Consider the following 20,383-nt stretch of genomic DNA (forward strand, 5'->3'; position numbering starts at 1 on the left):
CACACATGAGGGAAAGGAATGTTTAAATCTGGTTGCACCTTGTATTTGAATACGCATGAATTGAGTTGACAAGTTTCTAAAAGGAAACAGGAAGTCTGTGTGATCAACCCATTCGTGTAGACAAATACAATTACTTGTTTATCAAACTCGCCATCTTGCTGCATCCATTAAAAACAATCTACTCTTAACTAATCGTGCATTCACTGGAATACTTGAATGTGACGGCCAGTGAAAACAGTTTGTAGAAGGAAGAAACACATCTGTAGTGCAGGCCGGTGGTGGACATTGGCCTCACTGTGACAATAACAGATTTTCCTAGTTTCAAAAGTGGAACGACCTCCGTGCAGCACTTCACCTGCTCACTCGACGGTCCGAGGACTCGTCTCAGGGGGGCCTCCTCCCTCCGTCATCCTTGGACGGAGCCAGTCAAGGTTAAAACACGTGTCTACATGAAATTGTGCTACACCGGATGCAAATTTCTTAAACAAGAACAGATCAGTTAGTTTAAACCATGTAATCGCAACTCAACGGTTCCAAGTTATAACAGTAAAATTCCTATTAACACCATTTTAAATACACTATTTTCTCATTTGTTATCCACCACTATCAGAATTGTAATTCATTTGAAGCAGACAAAAATTCATCTGCTTTCCATTATATCAAGTCTCCCTATATCCCGGCTTTAAATCTTTGTGATGTGTGTTGTCTGGGTTTGTATAAATGCAGCACTGTTCTGGCGCTATTAATAACACTTTTTGTGTCACAACTTCATCACAGGTGTGCAGAAGCTGCTTTTTTTCAGCAGTGACAAGATAGTGTCGATTATCCATCACAAAAAATGCTAAAAAGAATAATAACAACAACAAAAACACTAATCTTATCACCAGTAGGAAGCTTAGTCACCACATATGGTTCCATTTGTTTGTATAACTGACATCTCAAGAGCAGGTGTTACATATTTTGTTTGCCACGTATGTTTACTTGGCCACATTGAAAAATAAAAAACCTTGACATATTGAAAAGAGCATCGGGACAAGCAAGAAGCTAAGGTAGTAAAGTATACTTTCTTTTCATTTTTTTTTTGTCCACAACTTCCATTTTTTTTGACATGTCACAGAGGTATCCAGGTTATGATGGAATTTGCATTCACCTCAAAAAAAAAAAAAAAAAAAAGAATCTGAGCTATTCCACCTCTGGAGTTCAGACGTGCTCATCCCCCAAGTGTATCATTGTGACATGGAAGCTGTTTCTAGAGCCAAAATATTTGCATCACCTGTGACTTTTTGGCACTTTGTCCACCGCTTGTGCATCAGTCCATCTGTCTGTCATCTGGTTTGCACATGGCCGACGCTTTGACTGAATGACTGCGACCGTCTGGACAACATGTTTGCTTTGGGTGATGCAGCAGTGACGGGGGATGTGCATATATTACGTACTTTTGGATGACACCATCTGCCACGGAACACTAAATAAAAGCTGACTTTTCCACTTCCAAGTGGAGAAGAGAAGCGATGGCATCATCGAGAAAGTCGTAACATATAATCTCAGCATGAGGCTGTACCTTGACAGGAATTTAAGGACCACAACAATTTGTTTATTTCCTGCTCTGTGGAGCAGTTGCTGCAACACTTCTCACGATTTACTGACTCAACAACATTCTCAGGTGTCTTCCTGCTCTTGCTAGCCGAGGTGATTACAAGGTCGGAATAGTTAAGGATTACAGACAGGAACATATGTCCCATGGGAAGAAGCTTGGGCACAGGTGATGGACATGTGTGAGCATTTATTTATTCATTCATGCTGGTAACTGTCCGAGTTTGTTTTTATACAGTAGTTATTTTATTCAAATTGTTAGCTGAAAGACTTATAACAATAATAAATGGGATTCTTTATTTATAGATCCTGGCAGCCTGTATATGTGAATTAGCACAATGGGGGTATGTACACAAAAACTCACATGTGGCACATTAAAACTGTTCTTCCTGTAAGGACACTTAGATTGCCGTGTTTATGTAAACAGGAAAGGTTTAGAAAATAATAAGTGTACCTTTTGTATTTGTACTGTGTTAATTGATGTCAAAGTTTGTTTTTAATTGACACTTGTTTGACTTAGAGGTTGATTTAAAAAAAAAAATCCATAGACAATAGCTATTTAACTTTAAATTGAAGCACTGTTGCTCATGTTTGCCATTTCCCGCTGAATCCACACTGTGATTTGCAGAAGAGTCGTCCCGATCGTTAACGTTTTCATTCTTAAGGAGGTTTTTGGTATCTGTTGATAGGACTCCCCGCCTGAGGGCAGAATAAATAAACTGTGAGCAAGGATGATCAAAAACTATAAACAGAAAATATGCGCGTGACGGGAACTGTGAATAGAAAACATGCGCTCGTCAAATATGTGCCAATAGACGCTAAAAGGACATGCTGATGCGAGCCTCAATTGTAAATTTATGTTCTCATAAAAGCAAACAGCTTCCTCATTTCGGGTTCCAACAAAACATTTTTGTCTTCACGTGCAACATTTCCATAAATTACCGGCAAAACCTTGATGGGTGACCCGGTTAGGAAAACAGAACATTTAACAACCTGGAATAACTGTTTAATCTTTGCTTCCAAAAGGCTTAGGTGGACTTTAAAGTAGGAAAAGTTCTGGTTTGTTACAACTCTTCCACTTCCCAGTAGCTAAATTGAGTTTAAAAAAAATATTATATCAATTTTTTCCAACATTTTTATACTCTGATTGGTTTTGAATTGAAATTAGAAGATGGACTTTTCTTAAAACTTAACATTTTCCCCTCCAGTGGTCCCTGTTCCTCCAGTAAAATTGTCTTCTCTCTCTATAAAAAAACAAAACAAAGAATCATCTGCAGTCAATCTAAATAATTATCCTGAGCAAATACACAGCAGAGCCAGCAAAAGAGGTGCAGGGAGCACAGAGGCCATTGGCAAATCAGCAGGCTGTGCTTGTTATTAGTCATCTGCTGCCTTGGAAAGATGGTTTGGAATTGAAGCCACAAAAAGTTGTTGTTCTAGTACACCCCCCAACCAAAATCTGAGCAAAGTCTGACAACTGGTAGTCATTGGTATTGTGACATTTAGAATTTTTAACCAAAAGACTGATTGGACTACAGGACTCCGGCTGTGCGACAAATCCACAGAGAAACCGAAAGCCATCCTCTGATGAATATCTCCAATATAATAAATTTCCACGTCACCCCTGAGAATTGTGCGTCGTCGCCTTCCAGACGTCTGCCAAAAACCTCTTTGTAGTTGAAAGATGGTCCCGAAAAAAAGAAAATAATCAAAGGTCCTCCTAGACTCCTTGTCTTTATTTACGTACCGACCTTTAAAGGAACGTGGTGTTGTAACGTGACCTTGTGATAACACTTTCAGAAATCATGTTTTTTTGGCTTGAAATAAGTCTAACGCAAAGATGACTCTGGATCACCTGTTCTAATAGACTAGTGTGTTAGAATTAGACTCAATGCTCATGTTACATTTCATCGTTTTGTGTTGTATGGGTTTGCCAAAACAATAAGAATGCTTATTTCTAGACATGATGATACAACACAGATGCCTTCTATTATGTGTTTGGCTCAGCTATCTTTAAGCTTCTGACTGTGTTTGTCGGTGATCAAATGCACATTTATCACTGCTGTCTTTTTGGATTTAACTCTGATGAAAGTAAATTGCTTTACAACAGTAGAAGGGAGTTTAGGTTGACAGTACTGGGTACAAATAATTTGATAGTTCACGTTTGGTATTTATATTTATTTTGAGATGCAGGACTACGCTTTAAAATTTTAACTGCTCCAAAAAGAGTACGAATTTGACTATTCATGCAATGTAATTAGCAGGCTTTTGTCAAGAACAGATCCTATTTGATATTGGATAGAGTCAATTTTAAAATTCAATGGAGAAAAGTAACAGCCATAAAACGACCCAAACTTGCACTGAACTGCATTAGGGGACAGTAAAACCATAATTTATTCACTTATAGATATCTATCTGGGGTGTTGTGTACAGAAGGCCTTCCATTCTATGCCAGAATCACTTACCACGAACGTGAAATCATAAAATAGTGAATGGTGACGTCATACAGGCGTCTCCTGCCTGCTGAAGACAGTTTGGACTTCAGAGAGTTGTTTCTTCAATAATATACGCAGTCGTCAGACAAAATAAAAACACGTCTCCAGTATTCTGGCAGCATTGCTAGCTTTCTGTGGAGTAACAGATGGATTCCTTTCCTCCAAACTGCTTTCTTGTCAAGGTCAGACCTCATAAAACTATGAAGGTGACGTCCAACAGGACGTGAAGCCGTAGTTCAGCAAAGAGGGGGTTCTGGCGAGTAAGGATAGACCGCCACCTCTGTGGATTTGCGTTTTTGAGAGAGTTACAGTGCATGGACGCCAGATGCCAAAAGCAGAAGGCCGATAAGATACATGGCAGCAAATTAGCCCATCTTTTATTCTGTTCGAATGCAAGAAAGTCTTTGTACTTGTTACCTTCTACAACTTTCTGGTAGCAATCAAAACCTTTATTTGCAAAGAAAAAAGCTGTGATGAGATTACACTGCCCACAAAAGTATCACAGAACACTTTAAGGTTAAGAAGTACTCTGCCTTGGAATATTGGATCTGTTTTTTAAGTCGTCTATTTCAGTACTGCAACCAAATTTCAAACATTTGGTTGTCTTTTCGGGCTTTCTCTTTTAATATTCTGGAACAGTTCTTTGTTAGGGTCTTGTACAATGATTTAAATCTTTTTTTTCTTCCTTGTCTAAATGAATTGCTTGTTGGGATTTTCCCAAATAAAAATCATTTTATGATCAGAAAAGTCTTCCAAAAAGGGAGTCAGAATATTACAATTTTCTCCCAATTTTCCTTGTTAATTGCCCAAGAATTGACCAGCTAAATACAGTACTTGTATATTTCTTTTTTGTCTCTTCCGACATGTTTCATATACTTTTTTTTTTGTTTAAAAAATGTCTAAATGACAGCTTGGTGGAACTTTAGTAATTGTTTATTTATGATGTCTTCCATAAGTCAATCATCATACCTTTGTGTAGACAGTTTGTTACTAGTTTTTGTTTTTAATTGTCCAAGAATACCCCAGCTACTGTAAAGACATCAGTATTTTCTATTTGTGATTTATTTTTATTTTTTTCTGGCCTTTGTTAAATAGTTTGGAAACCTGAATTGTTAACATTCATCTATACTCTATTTTTGTGCACAGTGCTCATCAAGAAAGCCTCAGATACCTGCTTTTGGTCGTCCCCATTGGTAATGTCTGCTTCTTCATCACTTTCCCATGAGGATGGACGACTTCTATGGAGTAAATTACCAACCAAATTAATTATTCACATGATATTTGTACCAATTGAATTAATTCCACTGAACAAGCCGAATAAAAGTGCTTACCTGTTAGTGCAGTCATGGTCCTGCAGGGAGCAGGGGAGGGTTCTTTGACGCCTGCAAACGCTTAACTTCTTCCATTGTTTTGCCTTTTTTTCCAATGTGCAGACTTGCTGAAGTAGTTTTTCTCTTTCCTCCATGTAGCAGTCTTTAAAACTGTCAAGAAAGTTTTTGTAAAGTATTCGGACTAACATTCACTACCACATAGAATGTATTTTATACTACAGTGGATGCAAATTTGTGTTATTTTTCTGTATATTTTGTATTTTTATGTATTTATTTTTTTAATTCAGTCAAAAAGGTAGTTCACTTGGTAGGTCCCCATTGTTAAAAAGTCACAAAAGATTTAACATTTCCAATCAGAGAACTCTACAACACCAATTGTCTACCTGGGTCTTGTTCGTTTTCATGTATGAAAAAAAAAATGCTAAAAATATGCTTTGCTTTATGAGCACGTTGTAACCATTGCGACGACTTGATAAAAAATAATATGTTCATTTATTTTAAATTCAGCCCACATCATCTATTATTTTAAGGCCTCAATAATTGATGTGAAGTGAAGAAGATATCTGAAGGAAAAATCAATTTCCATAACTAACTGATTGGTTGCCGTTGAGATCCAATTCATTTGAAATGAATGATCACTGACCCTCCTATTTGAAATGGATTTGGCAGCTGTTGCAGTCAGCAAATAAGTTACTAACTCTTGTGACTTCTCAAGTGATTGTTAACCCAGCGAGTGCCCTAATTAAATCCATCGTGACACGTGAACAATTGAAAACGAATGGCAGGAGGGGGGATGATGCTTTCCACATGGAAACATCTTTAAATGTGAACGTTTGACCTCAGTATGTTAAGTTGTGTCCCACCTCTTGACGCAAGCCATCCAGTAGCGTTGTTGCTGACACAGCCACTCAAACTGCTCCAGCGTTTCCTGGAGCTTCCTCACACCGCTGTCATTCTCCCTTTGCAGAACTCTCACCTTAAAAAAGAACATCATTATTTGAAGTATCAATAGCAATCAAGAAGTAGTCCGCTAAAAATAAAGCTGCTCTTTATAACACATTCATATGGGTTCTTTTTCCCTTCTAAACAATCAGCTTGGCCTTTGTACACACAATGAAAGGTGATTGTAGATTTTGGATGGTTTACAATGAGCTTGACTGGTTTGGAGTATTCCAGGCCTAGTGTAAATTTTAAAAGAATGAGAAGAAAGTCTTGACAGATAGGAATGTTTCATGAGTTCCCCGATTGCTAATCTAGCGTTTCATCATTCCTGGAGGAACTTGGCTTCATGTTTGACAAAGACAAATAACCCTACTTGCACTTTAAACTTCCATTGGAGTGTACTGTCCTGGAGATAGCACAATAGAGTTGCCCAAACCTGACACCTGCTGGGAAAAAGGGAGCGTTGACTCGCCTTAGAATGATGCAAATTAAAGTTTTATTTTACAAATTTAACCCTCATCTTGATGACAAGTGTTGTGCTATTTAATTGCATGGCCAAAATTATAGTTTGTATAGTTTAATTTGTATTTCATTACCAGCATAGTTTTTAAAAAATCCCCCCAAATCAGCATTCCCAAAGAAAATTATGCATATTTCTACACTTAGTAGTGTTTCTAAGATTAATCAGAAATATTGCACTGCCACAAATGAATGATCTGTATTATTACTTCTTCTTGCTTACTTGTTCCTCTTGTGACAAACGCAAATCCTCCAGCTCCTTTTCCAGCATTTTATTGGCGTAGCGAAGCTGTTCCAACTCCCCTGTCTTACTGTTGGTAACAAGACATGAGTAACATATCAATAAAAATCCTTCCAAATAACTAACGTTACCACATGAGATATACAGAACAAAAACAACATTAATATTTTACATTTGTCGCTCCACGTTAAGGCCATCAGTCGGAATGTGGTTGCCGTGGGCCTCGGTGTGCAGCTCCATCCCGAGACCCTCCGCATGGTGCCGGTTCATCTGGGCCTCCAATTGGAGAGCTGCCACCAAATCCTGCAGCTGGGTCTCGGTACTCTGGAGGCACAGCACCTCTGAGCTCACCTGACGCAGCATCTCAGCATCATGCTCACTTCCCTCCGCGAGCATAACCAAACGCTGCTGGAGCCACTCCACTAAGTCCTAAAATCAATAGATGAAATGACATAATAGCACTTTAATAGTTTACATCCCACAAATTATTGAGACAACTCATTTTACCCGGGAAAATATTTCATTGCAAGGTTAATACGGACTAAATGAATACAAATTTAAAATGAATAGAAACAGAAATATACAATGTTTACAGCTCTAAGGGACTCTTTAAAGTTGTTCTTTTTTTCATAGTGTGGTATTCTACTTATTACATGTCATAAATGGCAAAAGACATCCAGTTCATTTAAACCAGAAAGACTGGCTGTGAATGCTCACGCTTCAATGCTATTGACAGTGCTAGACGACCAATCCATTTTGATTGGGAAGGGGCGACCAATTAGTTAAATGGGTGCTCTATAAGAGCTAAAAATAAAGAATCATAGCTGCATGAATGAGTTAAATACGCACACATATGGGTCAATATAGTATCTTAGTTTCTGCTTTTTGTTGCGATTGATGTCCAAGCCTTTTGAATAGGGAGTTCTATAATAAATCATACAATTAAAGTAAACAAAATATACATAAGCAGACAGATAGATAATACAGCTAATGCAACACTCCAAAATGATTTCTTTGAAAGCAAGCAAGTTTGAGGTCAACCAATCCAGAACAGGCCAGAGCCTGCAATGTGAATGAATCAGCCAAGCCACCCAAATTCCTGCCAAATTTAACACTTTAGTGGCAGTGAGTGATGAATTGGAAACAAGTTTGATAAGAATTACTCCTTTCTAATTCAAAAGGCTTTAAAAAATGGTATAAATGCATAGAAAAGCCTAAATGTCCTCTACAGAAATTCTCAATATTGTCCACAGATTTCCTAAAGAAACGGCCCGGTTGAAAATTAGTGCTTACCTGCTGCTGATGGGTGGTGTCGATGAGCTGATCCTGTGTCCTCCTGAGCTCCATATTGCTTTTTTCCAGCTGAAAGAGTTGCTCAGCCACTGCATGAAGGTCATTTTGCAGCTTCTTCTCCCTCTCCCTGGACAACAAGAACTCCCTGTCTGATACAGCTGCAACCATACAAAGCCATGATTTACAACACTACCACTTTAACAGCCAAACTCTATTTGATGGCTTCAAAAAATGAGAAACATCACACTAAATGATTAACTGACTTACAAAAAAAAACTGTTTAGGTTTACCTTTGTCTCGAGTCAAGCGCACACACTTGGCTGTCAGATACTGGATCTGACTATAGTCTTCATCCCTCTGCACTCGGAAAAACCTCCTCATGGCCCGTCTTTTTCTTCTATATGTGTGTTATTCTATTTTCCCATGATCTTAGAGTGTGAAAATGAGTGCAGTCAACACCTAGGCGGACCGCAAGCGGAGTCTAAAGTAACCCGGCAGCATGTCGACTAAGGGCACGTTGCTGCACTTATCCAAGTGAGTTGTCAAAACAGAGAGCTAAATCATCTGTTGCGTGTTTAGGCCTACTTATTTTTTATAATATATTTACTTGGGAAGTGACTAATGTTAATCAAATGCATGAAAGGTTGGAGCATGTCGAATACATGGGTGTATAATTGATTTAAGTGAGTCATATATATGCCTGAGGGAGATGCTCCTTGCAGGTAACAACATATTTTGTGAGTGATGTTGAATGGGAAAAATAACCTTAATTTTAATCATTTGAGATATGATGCATTATGGATTACAGAATAGAGCGAGGTAAACTTTTGCTTTCAAATGAAACTTTGAAGATTATGCAATATCTGAAGTCTTCTACATGTGACCTGAATTTAGGCTCGCTTATTTCACACTTTAGTCCAATGAATGCATGAGTTTGTTTGGCCCTCAGATGTTTTCACAACGTTATCAGGGCAGGGCAAATGTGTTCATCCAAATTGCCTTTTAACTGAGATTACTAGTTTATGTAGGTTTAATGGATCGAGTAAATTACCGGCAGTTTGGCAGTGAACCGTTCCTTCTTATAGGCGCCTTAGTGACGAGGTTAAAAAATGGCATTGTCGCGTCGATCTTGCGTGTCTTTCAGAGGGCCTGGCAAGGCGTCGTCTTGCTCTCCGTGCTGGCGCTGCTTCTCTGGATCTCTGCCTTTCTGTATGGGAGCTTCTACTATTCCTACATGCCCATGACAGCTTATTCAACACCGGTGTACTATCACTACAGGTGAGGATGTGGAGGGCCATTGTCTTTCCCCCTCAAATCTCCTTTATTCATTTTTAAATTTCTTTTTTTCTACATTTGCAGGACAGACTGCAATTCTCCAAACTCTTATATGTGTTCCTACCCAGTGGCTAACATCTCTCTAATGAGAAACAGCAAATCTGTATGTACTGTTTTGATTGTATGTGAGCACATCTCTATGTTCTGATGTCCTTTTGGTTTAAGGCCTAATATACTTATATAATCATTAAAAAATGAAATCAGAAATCAGTGTTGTCTTTTGAAACAATGAAACACTTACATGACCTCAAATTTTTAAGATATTTTTAATGTGTTTTAGGTTTTGACGTTCGGCCAGGTCTATCAAATAACCCTGGAGCTAGAGATGCCTGATTCGGAAACCAACCATGAGCTCGGAATGTTCATGGTCAGAACAACTTGCTTCTCTCGTGCCGGTGGCCAAGTGGCTACATCCGCTCGTTCCGTGAGTGACTCGCCAAGTTCTTCACTAAAACGCCGCCAAGCAGTGTCTGGTTAATGTACAGTATTTGTTCTGGCCACACTGGTTCACTGCTGCCTTGATGTGTGTGTGTGTGTTTTTTTTTTTTAGGCAAGGCAGCTGCTTTCTGCTTCTAGCTCTCGCTTTGTGAGTACAACACAAACAAGTCACTCGGCCCATCAAGGATGTTTTTGTTATTGTCCTTATTTCCATTATTTTGTGGGAATTTGGAAAATCTACAATAACAAAAAGGGGGAAAATATAATTGGGTATAAAGAATCCCCTCAATGGATTATTTTGACTCTTTTAATATCAGAGTATGCTGAGGTACCAGTCTAGCCTTCTGAGGACAATGACAACCCTGCTGTTCTTCCCATTTCTCTTGAGTGGAGTTGACGAGCAGAAACAAGTGTTGAGCGTGGTACTCTTCTCGGAGTATAAAGATGACCCAGTGAGTTGCATGAGTGTGTGCAGTCAGCCATGATCAACGTTTTACATTGGTTTGCACATTGTTAAAAAAATCTGGCCTCTTGTCTTCCCCATGAATAAATAGTATTCCCCCTCAAGCACCCTCGTCATTGAGATCCTATCAAGCAAAGTGCAGATCTACTCATCCCAGCTCCATATACATGCTTATTTCACGGGTCTAAGGTGAGAGGGCACGATAAGATTTATACAAACTTTACAAGTGGGAACTATCGCTCCTTTTTAAAATACACATGATGCAATCCAGCCATTGATAGGGACCGTCATCATGCTTACCTATTGAAGAAAATGCTAAAAAGAACATGCCAGTAGCTCAAAATTGTTCCAAATATCAACATCCAAATGACACTGCATGAATTGAAACTGTTTTTTTGTTCAGGTACTTATTGCACAACTTCCCAGTCCTATCAGCTGTCATTGGGATGTCCAGCAACTTTGTCTTCCTAAGCATGCTCTTATTCTTCAGCTATATGAGGTTACTTTTTGGGAGACCGGTGCAAGTGAGTGTAAATGCTAATTTGGGTTGTACACATTCATTGGTAAATGATGAGATGGTCGATGCATCCCTCTTGATGTTTGCAGGTCCAAGTAAACGGTGCAGGGATATTGGGAAGTGATGACAACCACAATATGCCAAATCCACATGAATAGATCAACAGGCCTTTTAGTATCCATCCATTGAAAATTGTCATATCTGATCGTCAATGAGCTTCCCGTCAAATTCTATGGACGTTTCCATTTTAAGACTGGATCCTGCTTCCGTTTGACACAAGGGTCCCAAGGAAGAAAATTAAAAATCCAAGAACCCAGAGAAAACCCACAGAGCCCTGGGGAGAACATGCAAACCTTACACTGGTGGACTGACCTGGATTTTAACCCAGAACTGTGAGGCTGATGTGCTAAACACTCATCCACCGGGACTCCCTTACTTTGAAAATATTACAGAAATAGCAAAAATTGCTTTAGAAGTCATTATGGACTTCTGACAAATACTTTATTGAGTTGAAAAGTTAAACTGCAAATTATCAACATATAAGTGGGATGTGGTAGGAATTTCCAGAATTCTATACATACATGTTTTTCAATAATTGAAAAACAATGCAAGACAGACCATAAAAATACAATGTTGTATATTATAATTCAAGACGCATGGGAAAAGAATATAATAAATTCGAATAACAGGCTACTGAAATTATTTTTCAGAAATATAGTACTTTTAAGTCTACCTTTAAAAAAACATCTAAGGTCAATTAACGAAAGCTGTCTGAGATATTGCAATGTAAGAACAGTTTTTTAAATTGTTTTACATAAACATGATTTACGTGTTAGTATACGTCCCATACAATAACCACATCGTGACGTCACAAATTTTTATCAATTGTAATTTCGCCAAAAAGCACAGTGACGTAGGTGACACAAACGTAACGTTGCGTCACAAAGATCAGCAAAAAAATTGTTGCTCGAAGTTGAAAATGTTTTCGGATGAGTTCAAAATTATGTACGGTTAACATAAATGAGCCAAGGGGAACTCTAGGCTAGCATTGGCGTTTATTTCTTCTTTTTTTAGCCTGGAGGATTTATTTAATAAAGACACGGAACATAGAAATGGGATCCCAGGTCAGTTCTCAGTACATCGTTTATTTGCAAGAGAAAAAACAAAGACTTTCGTGTTCTGACTGCATTTAAAGGTCTCCCTGCCGCAGTCCAAAGTGGGCGTTAGTTTTTTTTAAAATATAAGTGCGTGTGTCATTTGCCATTTAGACCACTAGAGTGTGTAGTGAGTAGACTTTCGAGATGAGCGTGTATAACAAAACAACGCTTGAATGATAAAGGAAAAGAACATGATTACTGTGAATAAAGTCAATTGGGCTATAGGTTGATGAGAATACACTTTATATAAATAAATGACACTAGTTAAATCTGCATGGGAGAAATGATGTTGTGCCGTGATCAGTGTTTTCCCCCGTTAGTTTCCAGTTTTTTTATTTTATGTTAGGCACCAACCGTTGCTATTGTTTTTTTCTTTTTGATTTAGGTAAACCAGTCAGCTAGATGTAGGTATTACGACAAGGACACGCATTGGCAAAGTGGCCCAAACCTGCAGGTGACAAGAACGCTAAACCACAGTAAGTTATTTTTGTCAATATTACTCTCATTCATTGTGAAATTATTAATGTTGAATATTGTATACTGTTATTTAAGTTCGTTAAATTGTGCATTTCTGTTACAACTCGTAATGGTGTTTTATTATGTGTCATAATTTTGGTTATAAACCAGTGTATAATCATCGTATAATTTGTTTAAGGCGCACGCGCAAATTTGATGTACCTACGATGCGTAACCCGGAAGCTCAAAATGCTCACATCCTCCATTTTAGCATTGTACTGAAAGAGACAAAGCCGTTGGGTTGCAAACCACTTGGATCTGCTGTTTTATTTGTTGAGCTTCGATTTTTATTGCCAAATAAGTAAATTAAGATCGTCTTGTCGACCAGTCATAGAACAGCGCGCCGCAACTCGGCTGTTTTGCGCACATTTTTTTCTGACACGCTCGCGGAAATATGGCGGATTACTTTGGTGAGTGCTATTTTTCCTTTCATTGATCTTATACCTTTTTCCCCTTTTACTGCATTGTTCATTCAGACTCTGTGCTGACAAGGGAGGTTAGATGCAGTGGTTTCATGACTTCAGGAGGTAATCCCTTCATTTACGGCCTATAATTTCTTTCTGCGCCAGTTCTATTATTGGACTGTTACGTCACCACGTTGTTTAAACTCAAGTTTTCCTCGATTTGTGGAACTAGAGATAATTTCTACTTCTATACATTTTGTATATAGTAAAGATAAGCATGATAGCCCAGTTGTCAACCTCAAATTCCGTCGATCTGCTGATATTTTCAAACTATAGTTGCACTCATCTCAGGCACATGAAGTTAGTTGTATTAATGTAAATTAAGATGAGTCCAACATTGGTGTGCTGTATCATTTTATAAAACTTTTGCAACATAACTTGTTTATTATAATAACCAATTAATGGCAACGCTTTATGGAGAAATAATTAGTAGACACTTCATCCTTTTGTTTTTTACTTAATTTAAAGTATTTTATGTTTCAAAACAACGCTTTCTTTCTGTTTTCTTTTAGCTTTGTATTAAATCTACAATATTTTGACTTGGAACAAGTGTGATGATAAATTAAGTCTACAACCTCATCTAACTCATGGTACATTTCTATTTCAGAACACGACGACCGTGCGGTGCCCAACAATCGCAACCGTAAAGGCCGAAATTCCAATAAAGGTCGTGGTAACGACCGTTTCCGTAGAGACCGGCAACGTGGCGGTGGCAGTGGATTTGGGGGTCCTGGTCCTCGATCACGATTCGAAGATAATGATGGAGATGTAGCAATGAATGACGGCGGTCAAGATGGAAGCAATCACAGCCGATTGTGAGTTTGGTCAATTCGTTTACCGGCAGATTGAGGAGTTTAAAAATAATAAAACTTGCTAAAACGTCCCCGTTTTTTTTTCCCCCACCCCAGCACGCCCTACGGAAGACAGTCTCGAAAGGACGGCCGAGACAGGCGACAAGGAAAGGGTGGAGGTGGTAGAGGAGGTGGCTTCAGAGGAGAACGAGGTGGCGGAGGCCGAAACCGGAGCAACTGGTACAAAGTTACGGTAAGCATCACTTTAATTATTACGTCCCCGCCTTTTTTGTGTGTACCTTATCTTCATGTATTTATATTATGCATTTCCATAGATTCCTCATGGAAAAAGATACGACAAAAAATGGTTGTTAACTGCACTTCAGAACATCTGTACTGTAGGCTACACGCCTGTTCAAGTGAGGCGCAGCATCATTAAGTTGACTAGCATTTGTGAAATGTTAGACTTCTGTTTAATTTTATCTCACTTTGCTCTTTTAGTACCACGTTGATGGCACACGGGTCCATTTCTATTTGGATGATTCCTCTGCAGCCAGTGCCCTGCATAAGTGCTCTCACAAGATCACTGACTCGGACGGTTACAAGGTTTGTCAGTGTAATCTTGGAATTCTAATGCTGTGTAAACATAACCAGTCAATACAAATGATAATTGTGCTTGGGTTTACTGAAAAGACATTTTGTTTCTTAAAGGTGGAAGTGCATGTCAATCCCAGCAATCCACCAAATTTCCTCTTGTCTGACCTGAAGCCTGAAGATATCGACCACTTAAAGGCAAGTTAGAATTGTTTAATCAGTATCTTCTTTTACGCCCATGCCTACCTTCATTTTGATCTATCCACATATGGAGCATGGGTAGTGGTGTCATTGAATTGGTGCATACATTTTCCAAATGTGGGGATGTCTACACATGTACTGTAATGACTGATATTTGTGTGTTTTAAGTTGTAGTAATATATTTCTTGTTGTCTTTGATTCGATTTCAGCAATGTATGTCTAAACGTTTTGATGGCTCACAACTCGCCCTGGATTTGAACAACATTCGAACAGATCCTGGTAAGTAATCATTCTCAATATTATGCAACATTTTACAACTATATCCTTCAAAACAAACGTAATTGTTTGTTTTGCCTTTTTATATCTCTACAAAGCAGACAATTTTATGCATGCAAAATTTTCATTTTTATCTTTACAGATTTGGTCTCCCAGAATATTGAAGTCATTCTCAATCGTAAGACAAATATGGAAGCTGTCATCAAAATTATTGAAGAGAACATTCCAGAGGTATGGAGAAAGATACTACATAATGAGCACTTCTTTTCAAATACTAATACTGGATTCCCAAAATGTTGTGATGCTATATAAATTGAATGCAATGATATGGAGGTGCCAAATTTTAATATTTTATTTTATTCCTGATAGCTGACGAGCTTGAACCTGAGCAACAACCGTATCCATAAACTGGATGAACTTGGCGATTTGATTACAAAAGTGCCTAATTTGAAGAGCCTGAACCTTTCTCACAATGAGGTGAGAGTCACTAAAGTCAGATCAACATATAGTCAACTTGTATTTCTGTTCCATCAATGTCTGTCACTCGATTGCTGTTTAGATCAAGTTGGACCGGGACCTGGACAAAGTAAAAGGCCTCAAGCTGGTGGAGCTATGGCTGGTCAGGAACCCCTTATGTGACACCTTCAAGGATCAAGCCTCATACATCAGGTGGGTTCACAATTCTGCGGGTGTGTCTTTTTTATTGTGCAGGGAACCTTAAAACATAAATCTCACTTCCTGGACTACAAGTGCATGAAGACCAACCAAAATGCAGCTGGTCTTGATAAAAGATTGTTTGGCCCAGCAGGGAAGGATGACGGGATTGAGAAGACGCAACTAATGTACTGACAATTCCCTTTTGTGTGTTTAAGGTGCTCATTGACTTTGCAGGGTGCTTCCAGATTTAGATTTTAGCAATATGTTAATGATTTTTGGTTTTCAAAGACAGGCTTGCAGACTAAAGACTTCTTTTAGAGCAGCATAATATACCGACATTTGTTTCAGCTTCTTAATTTGCTCATCTTTTCTTTTCCAACCTCTCTGCAGGTGCATATTTCTTAAACTCCTCTTAAAGGTTCTCAGTAGGGCTGTGCCCAGCACTCCCACTGCTGAAATCCCCTTAGGCACCCCATTAACCATAACAAATCCCCAATACACTTTAGACTAATGCCTCTTGATTATACAGAGGGTCATGTAACAATATGGACTCCGATGGCAAGGAAGGTGAAGAGCAGCGAGCCACGACTTGAGTTGTGGTTCTGTATATATATACGAGAAGGACCTAAACTAAAAGGATCAAGTATGAAATATACTCCGGCAGTGTCATCCCCACGACTCCTAACATCCATGCCCACTCGGCCTCCTGTAGCAGGCGGGTATGGAAGGCTGGATAGCCAATGACGGGTAAGATCCCTCCTCCTAAACCTGGGACAACCTAAGGCAGGCACAGTCACGATTACCCAGCCTCAGTCTCTTGCATGTGCGACCTCGTGCCGCCATTGCAAACGGAGAAGCGGGACTGAACAGGAGTAGCCAGTGGGCGGAGGGGGATGCATGGCGTTATATGAAGGCCAGCTTGGCACAGCATCAAAACAGATGAGTTTGCTTCAAAGATCTTCTGAAGGAAATGTAATGAACTGGATTGAAAGGTTTTCCCTGGCCATATGATGAACACACTCCCTCTTCCATGCTGCTGATAGTTGTCATCAGTTTTAAAAAGAAATGTCCTGCACAGCAGGAGATCCCTCGTCTGATCTCCTCAAAGGTTTATTGAGATTTCGGAAATTCAATGTAGCCAAGGATAAAATAGCTAAGAAGACTATTAATCTGGTTTAGCAGTTACTAACAGGGAATAATGCTTAAGGATGCGCAGTGAGGGGGAGCTGGGTCCAGCTCTTTCTGAAACCTTTGTCTTCATGTGTCTTTTTCTCTTGCGGGTAATCACCAGGCGTCCAGGTTCGTCTCATCCTGATTTTTGTACGACCTGCTTGTCTCTCTCCGGTCTTTCCCTTCTACCTACTCTTAAGCTTTTGAGGACTCCGTGAATTTTGGTCTTCAGTTAGCATGCTATTAAACACAAAATCTTTGTTTCACCACAACAGGAGGGATGAAAGTTCCGATGCACCGTTGTAGTAGACTGATTCTGTGTGTCTTTGAGCATGTGTGTTTCTAGAAAATTGTGCTTGTTGCTTCCCCCATTTTCGAATTGGGGGAGAGGGTAAGTACACCCGTGGGTAAGTTCAGATGGGGGTGGGAACGAAGATGCCCCATGAGTTTTGAAGGATTGTTGTGTATGTTGTTGGGGAAATTCCGGAAATGTTCTGAGATGTTGCAATGTGTTTCAAACATCTGAATTTAAAAATACTTGTAATGCACACAGGATAAACAACTCGGGAAGTGTTCAGAAATCATCATTCTCTATTTTGCTTCCCTGAGTCAACAACAAAGCCTTGAAAAGTTTGTCCCATAGAGAACAAATTGAGTCCCCAGAATAGGGCGATGTTGCTATTGATTTACATTCGTATTTAACATACCAAACTGTATTTGGGAAAGGGGTACAATAGTGCATTAAACCCTAAAGAACTTGACTTTCCAAAGCCCTTAATGATATAAAAATTGGGAGACACTTGGACCATTATAAGCCTTTTAGTTTGGTATTTCTTCCACTGTGGCAATGATCTAACACTTCTTGGATTTTTGTTTTCATACCAGTGCTGTGCGACAGAGGTTTCCTCGCCTGCTTAAACTCGTGAGTTGATATTTTTCATTTTCATCATACAGTAAATCATCAGTCTTGTTTTTTTTTATAAATTAACTTGTGTCTCAAGGCAAAATTGTAGAATGAATATGAGCACTTGGAATTTTAATATAAAAATTGAATGCTGATCATGTTTCATTCTTTTTTTTTGTGAATTTATTTAGGACGGCAATGACCTACCTCCTCCCATTGGATTTGATGTGGAAAGCCCCACCACTATCCCTCCTTGCAAGGTTAGATTTTTTTTATGCACAGTAGATGATAAATTGGAAACCTTTTCAATTCAAACTCACCGACGCATTTGTGTTGATTTGATAATCCAGGGAAGCTATTTCGGATCGGATGAAATTAAGGGCCTCATCCTTCGATTTATGCAACAGTGAGTTTTGTCGAACACGTAAAAACACAGAAATAATGGCACACAACGATGCTTAAACTTTTGGGTTTTTTTCCAGGTACTACAGTATATACGACTCTGGAGACAGACAACCTCTCTTGGACGCTTACCACGACGGCGCTTCGTTGTCTCTCACAATTCCTTTCTGCAGCCAGAACCCTTCCAGGTGCAATACAAACAAAAACCGAGCATTTTGAAATTCATCCCTCGTTTTTCCACGGGGTTCATCTTCATGGAATGTTTTTTTTTTTCTTCCCACTGCACATTTTAGGTCAAGTCTGGGAGAGTATCAAAAAGACAATCGAAACCTGAAGCGCATCAAAGACTCCAGTGAGTTGGAAAAATTCATTTTGGGTACTGCTGATACTTAAAAAAAATCCCTAGTGAAATTCATTTCTGTATTTTTTAACCTCCATTTTCAGCGATCCGCTTCAGATTGCTGAAACACACGCGTCTCAATGTAGTGGCTTTTATTAACGAGCTGCCCAAAACCCAGCATGACACCTCGTCCTTTACCATTGATGTGAACACCTACACTGTAAGTTTTTGGATATCATTCACGTGTTTGTTTTTTGTGAGGCTTTTAGGTCTTTTGGGGACATAGGTCACTACATTGGACAACCATTCAAAAGAGGGTCTTGGGGGCTAGTGCCTTTTTTTTTTTTTTTAATTTAAAAACAATGCAATTTAAAATCTGTAAAAACAAATACAATGGTGATGGCCTCCAAGTAACGTTCTAAGGTCCATTTCTGGCTTCAACTGTCAAAGGCTACCAATGAGTAAATGAGTTAGTTCCCTGTAAGGTTTTAAAAAAAAACAGGCATTAAAATGACTTGGTTTTTTTTACCACAGAACACACTGCTTTCATTCACCGTGAGTGGCGTCTTCAAAGAGGGTAAGTTTTTAATATTTTGGTTCTTTTGTTTTCAGAAGAACCCAATTTTAAGAGCTCTTTTTTTTAACCAATGAATTTTATTTTTTTAGTTGCCGTCAATGGGAAATCGCGAGACTCCACCATGGCCTTCTCCAGAGTTTTCATCACAGTCCCCGCAGGGAATTCTGGGTGAGCTTCAATGTTTTTGCTTCCTCAAAATTCAATAGACCTGGCTGTTTTTACAGGAGAATAGTGGTCCTTATTTTGATTCATATTGAACTCGAGATTCCCCTGTTTTTAAACGAACTAAAAGCCTAAATACACTTTCCAGCCTGTGCATCGTCAACGACCATCTCTTCATCCGAGTGGCCTCGACGGAAGAAATCCGTAAAGCGTTTGTGGCACCCGCCCCGACGCCATCTTCAAGCCCCGTGCCCACTCTCGCCGCACCTCTACAGGAGATGCTCACGGCCTTCTCGCAAAAGTCTGGCATGAACCTGGAATGGTCACAAAAGTCAGTCATATCCCGGGTTTTATAGGTATTTTCTTGGTTTTGAGTTTGTCTTAACATTTTTTTCCCTCATTGCAGGTGTTTACAAGACAATGAGTGGGACTTTGACAAATCGGCTCAAATCTTCACACAGTTACGGGTAAGAAGTTATTTTTGATGACTTGATAACATTGTAATAAGAAGGAAAATTATTAATAATTGTTTTTTTTGTTGTCCCCAGACTGAAGGAAAAATCCCTGATGTTGCGTTTATCAAGTAACCATCTGATGTGACTCTTAAAAATAAAAAACTGATCAGTTGATTGGTTTAATGTCTTATTTTTGCCTCTTGTTGGAGAAGTGTTAGAAAATGGATAAATGTAAAACAAAATATCAATTATTGTGGTTTTGTTTTCGCACCAAATGATGTCTAAAGCTACTATAAAACCAGACCTGTTATAAGCCTGTTTTTTTTATTCATTCTGTATAAAATAGTTTTCCTTGAAATAAAAATTCACTATTTCTGCTCCTTTTTGTAAAGCTCCTGATTTCTTTCTTTTTTCCCCTTGTTTAGTAATTCATGGAAGTTGACCTTTTAGTCAGGGTGAATTATTTTAAATCACAGACGATGCGTTTTAATCCTGGATAAAGGGCATCAGGTTGGTGCAGCCAGGTTTGTGGGTCAGTGTTACATCAGTG

General features: G+C 38.9%; 4 protein-coding genes across 7 annotated transcripts in view; 3 read left to right on the forward strand and 1 right to left on the reverse strand.

Annotated features, from left to right (window-relative positions):
* Positions 1-5,639, forward strand: part of LOC144207819 (uncharacterized) — a 51,167-nt gene extending 45,528 nt beyond the window's left edge. Inside the window, exon 10 of the mRNA XM_077733457.1 lies at positions 5,235-5,639. The gene's annotated coding sequence lies outside the window, so the exon portion shown is untranslated. The remainder of the gene's footprint in view (positions 1-5,234) is intronic.
* On the reverse strand, positions 1,826-8,958 carry LOC144207816 (uncharacterized). Of its 3 annotated transcripts, XM_077733455.1 has the most exons (8): positions 8,705-8,958; positions 8,415-8,572; positions 7,294-7,550; positions 7,104-7,191; positions 6,283-6,395; positions 5,420-5,569; positions 5,260-5,326; positions 1,826-2,292 (listed from the first exon to the last, which is right to left on the reverse strand). In XM_077733455.1, exons 1-8 carry the CDS (start codon positions 8,793-8,795, stop codon positions 2,254-2,256), a joined length of 963 nt encoding a protein of 320 aa, XP_077589581.1. In that variant the 5' UTR covers positions 8,796-8,958; the 3' UTR covers positions 1,826-2,253. The 3 variants fall into 3 exon arrangements, with proteins under 3 accessions (XP_077589581.1, XP_077589580.1, XP_077589579.1); XM_077733454.1 differs by lacking the exon at positions 1,826-2,292 and having other exon boundaries at positions 5,117-5,323; XM_077733453.1 differs by lacking the exon at positions 1,826-2,292 and having other exon boundaries at positions 5,117-5,326.
* Positions 8,959-9,009: 51 nt separating this feature from the next.
* Positions 9,010-11,858, forward strand: LOC144207817 (seipin-like). Its single transcript, XM_077733456.1, has 8 exons — positions 9,010-9,692; positions 9,774-9,852; positions 10,030-10,173; positions 10,300-10,335; positions 10,505-10,639; positions 10,742-10,839; positions 11,054-11,174; positions 11,257-11,858. Exons 1-8 carry the CDS (start codon positions 9,448-9,450, stop codon positions 11,323-11,325), a joined length of 927 nt encoding a protein of 308 aa, XP_077589582.1. The 5' UTR covers positions 9,010-9,447; the 3' UTR covers positions 11,326-11,858.
* Positions 11,859-12,149: 291 nt separating this feature from the next.
* nxf1a (nuclear RNA export factor 1a) lies at positions 12,150-20,213 on the forward strand. Of its 2 annotated transcripts, XM_077733249.1 has the most exons (23): positions 12,150-12,291; positions 12,710-12,800; positions 13,317-13,367; positions 13,912-14,119; positions 14,213-14,348; positions 14,431-14,514; positions 14,597-14,701; positions 14,807-14,887; positions 15,100-15,169; positions 15,309-15,397; positions 15,536-15,643; positions 15,726-15,835; positions 17,879-17,915; positions 18,089-18,157; positions 18,248-18,303; positions 18,380-18,487; positions 18,593-18,651; positions 18,744-18,859; positions 19,174-19,216; positions 19,306-19,384; positions 19,527-19,709; positions 19,785-19,845; positions 19,927-20,213. In XM_077733249.1, exons 1-23 carry the CDS (start codon positions 12,280-12,282, stop codon positions 19,963-19,965), a joined length of 1,995 nt encoding a protein of 664 aa, XP_077589375.1. In that variant the 5' UTR covers positions 12,150-12,279; the 3' UTR covers positions 19,966-20,213. The 2 variants fall into 2 exon arrangements, with proteins under 2 accessions (XP_077589375.1, XP_077589376.1); XM_077733250.1 differs by lacking the exons at positions 12,150-12,291; positions 12,710-12,800; positions 13,317-13,367 and adding an exon at positions 13,005-13,250.
* The last annotated feature ends 170 nt before the right edge of the window (positions 20,214-20,383 follow it).

The sequence above is a fragment of the Stigmatopora nigra genome, chromosome 14, assembly GCF_051989575.1.
Source record: "Stigmatopora nigra isolate UIUO_SnigA chromosome 14, RoL_Snig_1.1, whole genome shotgun sequence".
Lineage (NCBI taxonomy): Eukaryota > Metazoa > Chordata > Actinopteri > Syngnathiformes > Syngnathidae > Stigmatopora > Stigmatopora nigra.